Source organism: Corvus moneduloides, chromosome 2 (genome assembly GCF_009650955.1).
Source record: "Corvus moneduloides isolate bCorMon1 chromosome 2, bCorMon1.pri, whole genome shotgun sequence".
NCBI classification, from domain to species: Eukaryota; Metazoa; Chordata; class Aves; order Passeriformes; family Corvidae; genus Corvus; species Corvus moneduloides.
The window spans coordinates 45,782,748-45,794,583 of record NC_045477.1 but is presented as its reverse complement, the minus strand read 5'-3'; the positions used below and the strand labels follow the sequence as shown (position 1 = coordinate 45,794,583).

The window sequence follows — 11,836 nt, the reverse complement described above, 5'->3', positions numbered from 1 at the left end:
GAGGGTGGCAGAGCACTGGTACAAGCTGCCCAGGGTGGTTGTGGAGTCTCCCTCTCTGGAGACATTCCAAACCCATCTGGACGGGTTCCTGTGCAACCTGCTCTAGGTGACCCTGGCTTGGCAGGAGGGTTGGACCGGATGATCTCCAGAGGTCTCTTCCACCCCCTAACAACCTGCGCGCCGGGCACATGCAGCGACTCGCGACCGGCGGGGAGCAGCGGCTGCCCCGCCCCGCGGCTCGGGAGGTCCCGCCGCGTGCTGCGGGCCGGGCCCGCCCCGGAGGCGGCCGGGAGGGGCGTGAGGGGAGGGGCCGGGCCGGGCAGGCGGGAGGGAGGCGCGCGGGGCGGGCGCTGACCCCGCCCGGCGGTCGCGGTGCTGCGGCGGCGCCGCTGCTTCGCTTCCGCGGCGGGGCCGGGCCGGACCGGGATTGGCCGCGCGGCCGCCTCGCCCCAGAATGCAGCGCATGGCGCGTCATTGAAGAGAGACCATGATGGCGGCGGTGGCCGCGGCGGCGGGGGGCGCCCCCGAGGTGATCGCCCAGTTGGAGAACGCGGCCAAAGTGCTCATGGTGAGGCGGGCGGCGGCACCGCCGCGCCCGGAGCGCCGCCTCGCCCCCGATGGGGCGGCCGCGCCGGACCCCTCTCCCCTCCCCGCCTCCGCTCCCGCTGCCCTCGCCCCTCGGGCGATGGGCTCGGGGCGCAGCCCGCCGGGGCGCGTCGCCTCCGCCGCCCCCTCTCGCTCTCCTTTCGGCCGGGCTCCCTCCCTCCCTTCCTGTCCCTCCGCTGCCGCGCCGGCTCGTCTCTGTGGCCCCCGCAGCCGGGGCCGGCCCCGCCGCGCATGCCGCGCCGCTCCTCCATGTGCCGCCCGCTCCCCGCCGCCCCCGGCAGGCTCTGCCGGCTGCCGGCTGCCCGCGCTGCCCGCCCCGGCTGCGGCGTGTCCGTCCCCGAGCCCCCGCACCGCCACCGTCCGCCGCCGAGCCCCTCGCCGAAGTTGCCAGTGAGCAACTCTCCCTCCCTCTCTCCCGGGGCCGGGGCCCCGGGCACCTCCCGCGGCGACGGAGGAACGGCGGGAGGTCGCGCCCGTCCCCAGCCCAGCGCGGGCAGCGAGGCGCCTTGGGCAGTTCGGAAGCGGCCTCGGGAGTGGCGCGATCTGGTTCCAGAGCTTTCCTTTAAGTGGAGGAGCACCGAGGAGCCAGAGACTCATGGTGCTGCCGCCTTGAAGCAAAGCCATTAGTGCTGCTTCGCACTTGGTCTGTTTATTATCAATTAAATGTCCCTGCTGAGTGTGTGTTATCTTGTTTTCCTAACTGCGTGGAAAAGCAAGCCCATATGGCAAAGATCAGAAGTGCGATGGAGCTGGATACCGGTAGTGACCATTGGTGTTAAAACATCCTAGTTTTGCATTCTTGTAGAAGCCTTGTTTGAATGAAAAGCTCTGTGTTGGGAGGTATAGTTTACAGATCTTTATTGAAGATCTTCTATACATGTCTAGCTGAAAGTCTTCCCCACTGAATTTATCTTACCAAAAAGTGATTCGGACAGAAATAAAGTTTGTAAGGTGTTGATATTAATGGGCTTTCAAAGGAGCCAAAGAAATAGTAGCAAAGTTTTTCTGATATCAATAATTAATCAATGACCAAAACCTGAACGATTGTGTTTTAATGTCTTGCTGAAGTAGCCTGACTGTAAAGCGAGAGGTGATCGGCTTTACTCCTGGGTGTTCCATCAAAACATGCATGTTTGTGAGGTCAAAGCCTGAAAAACACTGATGTGTTTCCAAGCAGGACAGTAAAGGTAAATAGCTTGGCAGCAAGCACTAGTCCTTTTAGAAAAATACTTCTCAAAGTATGCCACCAGTGATGGGTTTCAAGCTTTGAGCTGCTTTGGATTCAGGCATGCTGTACAAAACATGTCTGTGTAGATCGTTAGATGTTCTGGTAAGGTGTACGTATCTCTGTTTCAAAAATAACACAAATGCAGTAATTACCAGGAGAGTTTGACTGCATAAGGAAAATCGCTAGTAAGTATTACTGTGTAACAGAATACGTGTATGGAATGAAGCTGGTGGTTAAGTAGTTTTCAGTATCAAACTGATAGCATGTGGAGTGGCACCTCCAAAGCCTTGCATCTGTGCTTGAAGACTAAATGTAACTTGTGTGGGCATTGTTTCCCTAGCGTAGCTCTGCTAACACAGAGAGGGAAAAGCAACTTACGGAGTTGAATTAAATAAAAACCTTAATACAGTGAAAAGGTGCAGGCCTCTTATGGTAGTGTTTGTGCTTCTGTTGAAGAATAGTTGCTGAACTTGCTGGTAAAAATACATTTTGGGTCTGCAAGCACATGGATGTTAGGATCCTTGTTGAATTTCTACCTTCCTCCCCACAGGCTCTGACAGTATGAAACCTGACTTGTTGTGGTATTCACCTTTTTCTTCTTCTATTTCTTTTTCACAGCTGATTTTTGGAAGTTTCATAGACAACAGTAAACTGAGAATAATTAGTTAGATGGCTCTTACCGAGGAAGCTGCATGAAGCAGAGATATTCACTAAAGCTATCCATGAGGGTGAGGACCCAGAATCAGGTTTTAAGCAGGGTTGGCTGTGGAAGAGTTGTGAGAACTGTTTAGGGTTATTGCTCTGTGTTCCTTCTCAAAAATCATCGAGTCTTTGGAGGGATGCAGGAGCGGAGTGCAGCTCAGCAGGTACTTCACAAAGGTGGACGTGAGACCCCAGAGACTGAAAGAGTTATGAGTCCTGCTCCTGTTCTGTCTCATTAGCAACTGTGCAAAAAGAGGGGCCTAATTGTGTTTCAGGACTGCACCTGGACAGTGATGATCTGAATTTCATTTAGCCAGGGGACTGCACTGTATTGTAAAAGGTCTGCTTGGGGATGAGGGCAGGAAGTTATCTCTGTGTGACAAATGGGAGGGGTGAACTGATCAAGCAAACTTCTGGGATGACTTAGGAAGGTATTTGTGTAAAAATCTGAGGACTTGTGGGGTGGAGGGTGATGAACCTGGTGCTAGTGTTGGAGGTCATGAGTTAAGGTGGGCACCTTGCAGTGGAGCCGTACCCGAAGCAATGGGAAAGGACAGAGCTGTGAATGGTCTGACAATAGATGGCAGAAGGTTTTAACTGGGCAGGGAGCTGTGGAGGGATTCAGTAAGGTTTTCTTGTGACAGTCTGTCAAAGCTGAGACAGTAGCAATCCTTGCAAAATACAGATGGCTAGGTGTCTTGGAGTGACCTTATGATGTGTATCCCATATCGCTGCCTATGCCCAGAAATTAATTATTGGCCTTTCTATGCCTCTGAACTGAGCCTGAGAGGGGGAAGAAAAAACTGAGCAAAACTTTCTCAAAGCAGTTTGAAACTTGTTCAAGGTCACATAAAGATAGCAGGTTTTTTTTTCCAGCTGGGGCAGGGGGGAGCGAGGAAGCACCCGGCTGGCAGTTTTTTTTCCAGTCAGCTTTTGGCCAGTTTTGTTCCAGTTCCTTGTTCTCTGGAGAGAGGCTGAGAGCTGAACTTTTCCTTCTCTGGAATTTCGGATTTTCTCCCTTTTCTACTGGACTGCCTGATTGCTGTAACATCAGAGCACATCGGGAGGACTTTCCACCGGGCACAGAGGGCCTGGCCCTGGGCCAAGCCCCAGCTCCGAGGAGACCAAAGGGAGGACTCGAACACTTTCCCAGGTTTTTCCTCTACAGCGAAAGATTTTACCATTTAACATTATTTTCCTTTCCCGTGTGCTTGTTAAATAAATAGTTTTATCTTCTTCACTTTCCTTCGAGGAAAATTTATTTTTTTTCCCGAACCTGGTGGGGGGAGGGGTGGTTGTGCCTTCTCTCAGAGTATATATACATTTCTAAATTTGGCCAAACCGGAACACTAGGGATGCATCAAAGTTGTTTCAGCATTTCAAAATACAGAGCAGGGAGTGGTGGTGGTTTACTGGATACTTGTCTTGATTTCAAATTGAAATATTGAGCCTTGAGGAGAATAATGGCATGCTAATAAAAAGACCTGAATGTGTTTAATTAACTTTCTTTGAGGATAAGTATGGATTAGTGTGAACTCTCTAAATCGTTGATAAGTATTTTCTTTTTTTTTTTTTTCATTGCTCTGGGTTAGTTGAGTTTTCCTTTGGAAAATTACTTTTTAGATATCAGATAAAGTATGCCTAAGTTCTGATCTTCTAAGTTGCTGATCTTTACGGACTTTACAAGCCATGGTGTGCCGTGTTTGAAAACTGGAAACGCTCAATCTTTTCTCTCACCAAGCTCTTCTACAGCTGCATAGAAATGCTTTTCCTTTGTTACCAGTAATGCCTTTCAACAGGTTAGAGGTAGCTCACATTCAAAAGGCTTAATTTGAAAAAGAATTGGAATTTGGTATAATTGAAGAGTTGTTATAAAAGATGAAACTTATGTTGTCATTAGCTGCCAAATAAGACTTTGAAGGCTAGTACTGTGACAACTTTCTTTAATGTGTGTAAAAGTATTTGCAATAAAAAATTGGGTATGTAATTCCTTTCCAGTAAAGCTACATGGTGTTTACTTGAACTAAGATCCCCATTAATGCTTTGCTGTGAAGTTTTTCAGTGCCACAGTCTGGTATCCACCTTTGGCCCATGTGACTTTGGCTTAGTAAAGACCATGCACCAACATCTGTATGAACTGAATTCATTTACTCCCCCTCCATTTCCTACTGGCATGGTGTCCCCTGACCATGTAGCTCCTATCTATTATGTTCTGTTTAGCTCAGGTGGTAATTAATGCCAAATATAATTAGTACTAGCTAAGCACTGTTCTAATAGCCGTCTTCATGGATTAGAGAAGACATTGGTTGTATTATTAAGGAAAGTAATGTAAATTTCGTCCCAGAAGTGAGAGGATGAAGTAGGAAGCATGCCTAACACCTTGTAGTTATTGCTGATTGTTTATTAAAGCAGGTTGAAATTCTCTAGCATATGATATTCTCTGACACCTAAATGTAAATTCACAGGTTATTGCTTGTTCACCACAGCTCCCTCCAAAAAGGGGTTCTCTGTTCTACCTGCAGCTCTGCTTTCTCTCTTGTGACCCTGTGCAGAAGATATTAATATTGCTGAGATGACATAGGAATTAAACAAGAGAATGGATTTCTGTCAGGTTAGCAAGATGTATTGGCTATCTGTGCAGCCATTTAGGTTGCAGAGCTAGCACAGGGGCACTGAAATTAGATTGTTGGACATGTACAGGGCTGGTCTGCTCCTGTTAGCAGTGAGCTGTCAGGTTGGCTCAAGTGTATAATATACCTTCACTGTACAATTTACTTGCTAACTCAGACTCTCCTGATATTAGAAATGCCAGACTTCACTTAGAGGTGCACACTGAAAGAGAAGAGGTTACAAGTTTCAGAAAGGAACATTCCAGCTGGAGAGAAGACAAAAAAAAAATCACATTAAGTGATTTTAGTGGTGAAGGCAGTGGAGCAGACTGTGTGGAGAGGCTGTAGGATCTTCTGTCTTTGGAGATGTTTAATACTTGACCAAACAAGTCCCTGAACAACCTGATCTAACTTTGAAATGAGTTCCTTTTTGGGCAGGGGATTGAGCGAAGTAGGTCCAGAGGTCCCTGTTAGGCTATTCTGTGTGGTGTGGCTCTTGGAAGGTGCAAAGAACATTTGAGCAAAGGCTTTTGCAGAAGAATTCCATTCTTTAAAAGTTTGTAAATGTTCCGATTTGACTGTGGTCTGTTTCGAAGGGTGGGTGTTGGGTGTGTGCGTGGGGTGATGTGGATTCTCACATCACCACCTTCTCAGGCTACCACTTAGTTTGTGATTTATCCTGCTATTCTGAGGGATATTTCAGGCTGAAGTTGGGTAGTGTGACAGTAGTCATACAAACTTCACTTTCAGAGCTTCAAATAAGCTTACAGAATAAGAGCATGAGAGACCACATTAGTAAGACCAGATTGTTTATACCATCAACCATGACAGTTTGTATGGCTGGCTCTTTTTGGCCTACCTTTCTTGGAGATCAGGGCTGTTGCGGTAAGTGTATGAAATTGTCAGAAAATAAACGCCCTTATCTTCTAGCTATTCCTCAGAGATCAGAGGAGCTGGGTGCAGATAGGCTTAATTTCTCATTTATAACCAGTTAGGCACTAAAGTCTGGTCACATTGAATAAGAACTTTCATGGTTGTGGAGTCATGAATAGTCTGGTTTATTGAAGCAGCAGATTACAGATTCTTGTTAGATTGCTGATAACTGCATTAGACCTGCAAAATATAAGTGCATAACTCTGTGTACAAGTGTTCCCAGGTAAGCTCCAACACAGAGACACAAATCTTAACGCAGAGTTATGCCTGCCTTGGGGAGGGGAGATGAGCAAGCCCATCGATTTGTCTGCAGAGTGGGGTTGTGTTCTTGTCCTCCTATAGTGGAGGAGTTCAAATATCAATTTTATACTTGGACAAATGGGTGAATGACTGTAGTCAAAAATCATTGGCTGCCTGTTGCTGCCATCATAGATGTGGGGTAGGGGGACATCTGTTTTCTTATCTTTGTATTGGTAGGTGTGGTTTTTAATATGTAAACAAGGATAATGAGGGTCGTTGATTACCTTCATCAAACTGAGCTACCTAACTTGTGGCTGAAAAAAGGCAGCACTGTGGAACTTCAGTACGCTCCTCCACACGTCTGGGGCAGCAGTGGCAGCCATCAGACCTTCACCAGATCTTTATTCCCGTTATTGTCTCCTCAGAGGAATAGATCTGAACCAAGGCTTGCTGTGCACGGTGAAGGGGCAGTGAGGCTGAGGGCTGGCACAGAGACGTGGGTGCTTTTCTGCACCTCACTGAGACAACACTGGGCTGTGGGCCCTCTGCTTCAGCCCAGACACCATTCAGTTGTTAATCCTTGCTCAAGCTCAGGTGCAAGATGAACAAGTGGCTTAGCTTGTGGTTTTCCTGAATCAGCCTCATCAATTCTTCTCCATCTCACATCTTGACATAACCAGCCAGTCTGTCTTCCACAAGGGCCATGACAATCCTTATTCCACAAGGAAGTTCAGTTTCTTGTTGCAATTTGTCTTCATTGTGAGGCAGTTTTCCAGACTGTGAAACATGGCTCATAGTAAGGGTGAAAGGGAGAAATGGACTAGCTCTGCTTTTGTTATGGCAGGTTGCCTGTTGGAAGAAATCAGACAAATGAATCATTCCAATGCTGAGAAGATTTGTGAAAGTCCTCCAAGTTGTCACCCATAAAACAAGCAGGATGTGTGCTATATTATGTCTGGAATAGGCAAAACATCTGCTCAGATGAGTTTTTTTCCAGTGGTGGCCTCTAGCTGCTGATATAGAGAAGGTCTGAAAAGTAAGGATAATCCTTTCACTAGTGGACACTTTACCTTATCTGAATTAGCAATTTGAAAAGCTTGATGTGTTATCGTTGTTTTTCTTCCTCAAATGTGTCCAGTTGTTTTTGGAATGCTTTTTTTTCTTTTAGTTTTTATGTATATTATTTAGTGCCTCTCTCTCTCCCTCTCTGTATATATATACATGCTTGTCTGAATGTAATGGGGTTTAGAAGTGTCTTTGGAAAAACACAATATAGTTGAGTGAAGCCTGCTGTTTGATAATAATTCTTAAATTATGAGAAATACCTATAAAGTGTTCTGATTTTTCTTCTACAGTATCCTTTGTGATTTTTTATAATTTTCTATTGTATTTCACACTCCAGTCATCTCTTAGCTAAACTGGAGGCTCTTGTCATTTTTTCATGTGCGATAGTCCCCCATACATCAAATCATCCCTCTGTAATTTTTTTAGATTTATGATATTGTATTTGAATGAACTGACCAGAACTAAATTCTTTTGTGATGTAGGTACTTGAGGATTTTAGATGGTTGTAAATTTTTGATATTCTTCTGTATTCCTTTCCTAATAGTACTTAACATTGTACTTTTCTTTATTGCTTCAGAGCAGCAAGGTGATGTTTTCAGAAAACCATACCCAAGCCATCCAGTTCTTTTTTTGGGGCAGTACTGAGTAACTTAAGAATCCATCATATATATGTATAGTTTTTTCTTCTTTTGCTTAAGAACTGGTATGGTTGGTGCATTTTACAGGCACACAGTTCAGATTACGGCCTGGGAGGTAAGTACATGCAGTGTGCACTGTGCTAGTGAAACTCCTACCTGGGAGCTGAGAATAAATGTGCATGAAGCATATCTGTACTAAGGTGAAGAATTGAGATTAGAGAAGTGAGAACTGATAGAGATTCTGATATCTTTGAGAAGTAAACATTGTGTTTGATGAAGTGAAAATCTAGTGAAATGGGATTCTGCATGCTTAGGGTTTATTCCCCCTGTTTCACAGAGGGAGTATTTGTCTTTTCGAATCAATATGTTTCACACCCATTTGACATGTCACCATTACATTGGCATATTTCTATATTTTGTTCTGAGTAGTTGATGTAAATACTGTGTGCTTGCTTCTACATTCATCTGCTGGGGTGCTTCATTAGTCCATAACTCCATCTGGATAATTCTTCTTCAGGCACTACCTACTGCTGTTTTCACTTTAACCTGCTTCCTAAGAGTCTTATCGTTGTTATGCTAATCTGTGTTCATTAGTTAATTAACAGCTTTCCCTATGGAGGGGTGAAAGAAATCCTCTTGATTATTAAGTTTAGCTGATCCTGTCACAAGCAGATAAGTAAAATATTCCTTTTCATCAGTTTCTGACAGTGTTTTGATTCTAAAAAGTCTGTCTGAGTTAGGTGTACATAAGATCTCTGCAATTTTGATGTGTCGTGGGGTGTGTGAGTGGCATAAACCCACCTATGTGCTGGGAGATGTGGTGTACAAGGCAAGGTATCAGATCTGAGCTGTAGGAGACATTGGTCCTTTGGACTTTAAAGTCCAAAACATCTTGTTGAATAGGGAGTGGTTGTTTAGATAGGGATTTCTGGGAATGAAGGAAAACTGACAGGAGGATATTTTTTAAATAGTCCCTCTTCTTCCTCTTTCCTGTTTCCCAAAAAGGAAAACCCCAAACTTTCCTACTTCAGAGACATAACCATGAGTGGCTGCTGTACAGTGCTGTCTTTGGTTCTGCCAAAACATAGGATAATAGTACACCCACCTGAGTGGTTGCATAGTGAACTAGATTGGGAAGTGAATGCAGGGAGAAAAGAGTCTTTTAATTACAGTAATTTTCACTGTGTTGCATTAGAGACAATTCTACTGCCTTGACTGAGATAAGAGAGCTTGCCTATGCTCCTGTAAGAAATTTTGGTCAAATTATGTTGTTTAACGTCTTAGGAATTAGCATATACATTTCTCTTTCTTTTCAAATCAAGACTGATTTTTTTTTAGTGGAAAATATGGTAAAAGTTATTTAAGTTAATGTAGGAGCAAGTGAATGAAGGTTTTTGCTTGTGTTGCTTTGTAAGTCAGATAAGTTGGTTTAAGGGTGCCTACCAAATTCAAAATTTACAGAACTACAAAAATGAATATGAAGAAAGACTAAAGGTATATCATGATTTGTGCTGAACTTATGAATTTCGGTCTTCGTTGTCATACAGGCCAGCTGTGTTATGTGCAGCTGTGCAAAATGCTAGAGGCGCAGCTGTGGTAGTGTTAAAAATATGCCTTATGCCAGGGCTCTTGAAGGCTTTATATAATTAATCTGTAGCTGTGAAATTGATGAAGTGCAGAAAGGTGTTTTGCCATGGAATTTTGCAGTTTATGATGGTGGTCCCTGGGATTTCAAAAACCTTGGCCAAGGTGAAGAACATCTGCAGTCCCAAGCTTTGTAAGTGTGTTGCAGACATAGGCTATATTTTCACAGGAGCCTAAACTAGCCTAACACTGAGTGGCAGAGAAAAAACATTACTTGTCTTTTTGCTGGATTGATTAACTTCTGGGCTAGTGAGCTGGACTGGCTGTCGGAAGGACTTGCCACTTGCCAAAGCTAGCACAGGATAATAATGTGTGTCTAGGGGCGGAAAGGAATTAACATGGCTGGAAAGAGAGGAAGATCTCCAGGCACCACAGCCTTGGAGTTTTGGAGAGGCAGCCTCTCTTCGTTACTGTCGACTTAGACTAGGATCCTGTTGTAATGATGGAAAATAATAATACCAGCATCCTTCACAAATGTGTTTTGAAATCTGTTCCTTGAAAGAGCTGCAGAAAAGCTGCGTGGTATTGTATTGGAGTGAGTGGTATGTTCCTCAACTTTGTATTTCCAGTCTTTCAGAAATGGGTAACTTGATAGCTTTTAAGACTGCAGGAAGTGATTGAGCCATGTTCAACTACTTCTTCAGGCTGCTTTGAAGGAATCTTGAATTTGCCTCTTTCACATCACAAGTAAATATCCTGGCTACATAGGTTTTTGCTCCAAGAGTGTGTGAAGGAGGGCAGGGGCAGTTTGTAGAATTCAAATAATGAGTTGCAGTATCATTAACATGGAGTGTGAAAATCCAGTAGGTGTGTGTACTCCAGAGGCTGGTGCACTGACTTGTGCCGCAGAGCATCTGTGGCTCTGGGACTTAAGCATTGGTTTGCTCGTAGATCAGTGGTGCAATTGGATGATAACCAACAGTCAGTTATACCTTCCTTTATTAGTGTGAAACAATGTTCCAACTATCATTAATTGTGGCATTGGTGATGGCACGCAAGCAGTATCAGAGCTAATAAGCAGCAGAAACAATTGTATGAGCACAAACCACGCTGGCTCATTGATGTGCTCATTGATGAGTTACAGCAGAACTGCCACCTGTATCTTGTGGCAGCACAAGAGACGTCACATCTCTGTGCACTGCATGTCTGGGGACAGGTGGAAGGTATCCAAGCTGGTGATGTGGGATCAAGTGTCATCCTTTCTGGCCCAACATCTACATGCATCACTTCTCTGCCTTGGGCAAGCAGCAAAGGCTCTTCTCCTTTTGCTTGTTTTGTTTGGCTCTGCAAATAGGTGGTCTTCAAGTTCATAACAAGGTTTTGTTATTAACTTCCCCAAAACTGATCTGCTGCAGCATGGTCTTGTATTGGTGGTCCTGGCATTCACATGATCCCTTAAGTCAGTTGCTCAATCATCTTGCCATGATGAGTTGCTGTTTGTGCTGGCAGACCCTGCCTGCCTCTTCTGGATTTTGCCTTACAGCTCAGTTGGTTTCCTCTTATGTTACACCCCTCATCTAAAAGCCACGTTTTACGCATTTGTCACTGGTATATTTAATGAGGATGTCTCCGCAGCATCTCTATGTAGATATGTGTATACAGGAACTGGAGATCCCCAAGTGGGAGCCTGTATCTCTGTTGCACAGGACTGCGGCCCTGGGCGGGGGGGAAGGAATGTATTCCCCCTTTGGAGCTAGCTGCTGGTTTGATACTAGGTGCCTTAAAGCTGAACTGTGTCTTGTTGAAGCAGTGGCTGAAAAGCGTTACATTAACCTTCACTGATCTTAGGTGCATGGAGAACTTTGCATTTTTTCTGCGTCATCGTTTTGTTTTTCATCAAGGTCTTAACTGTTCACATTTAGTTTAGCTTTTTAATCTCTTAGGTCACCAGCTTCTGCTGTTTATTTTGCTAATAATGTTGCTGCTGTTTGACTTCTCTTTCAACCATAGTCTTGGTAGCTTCCCAGATGGCTACATCTTGCATTGTTATTGAGGAAATGTGCAAATAAGTTTACAAAACAGGCACACTCCTCTCTGGTGATGAGAGTATGAATAGTGCTTTCCTCACCTGTCAACAAGAACCACCAAAGCCCAAGCAGAAAAACAACTGTGCTTCTTTCTGAGAGAATTAGGGAGGGTAAGCTGCAAACCCTTTATTTTGTGAGGTTGTT

General features: G+C 44.9%; 1 protein-coding gene across 1 annotated transcript in view; it reads left to right on the top strand.

The window, feature by feature from the left end:
* The first annotated feature begins 342 nt into the window (after positions 1-342).
* The window catches only part of XPO4 (exportin 4), an 81,973-nt gene continuing 70,479 nt past the window's right edge, over positions 343-11,836 (top strand). The window contains exon 1 of the mRNA XM_032099390.1: positions 343-568. Within this exon, the coding sequence (XP_031955281.1) occupies positions 488-568 (81 nt within the window). The 5' untranslated portion in view covers positions 343-487. The remainder of the gene's footprint in view (positions 569-11,836) is intronic.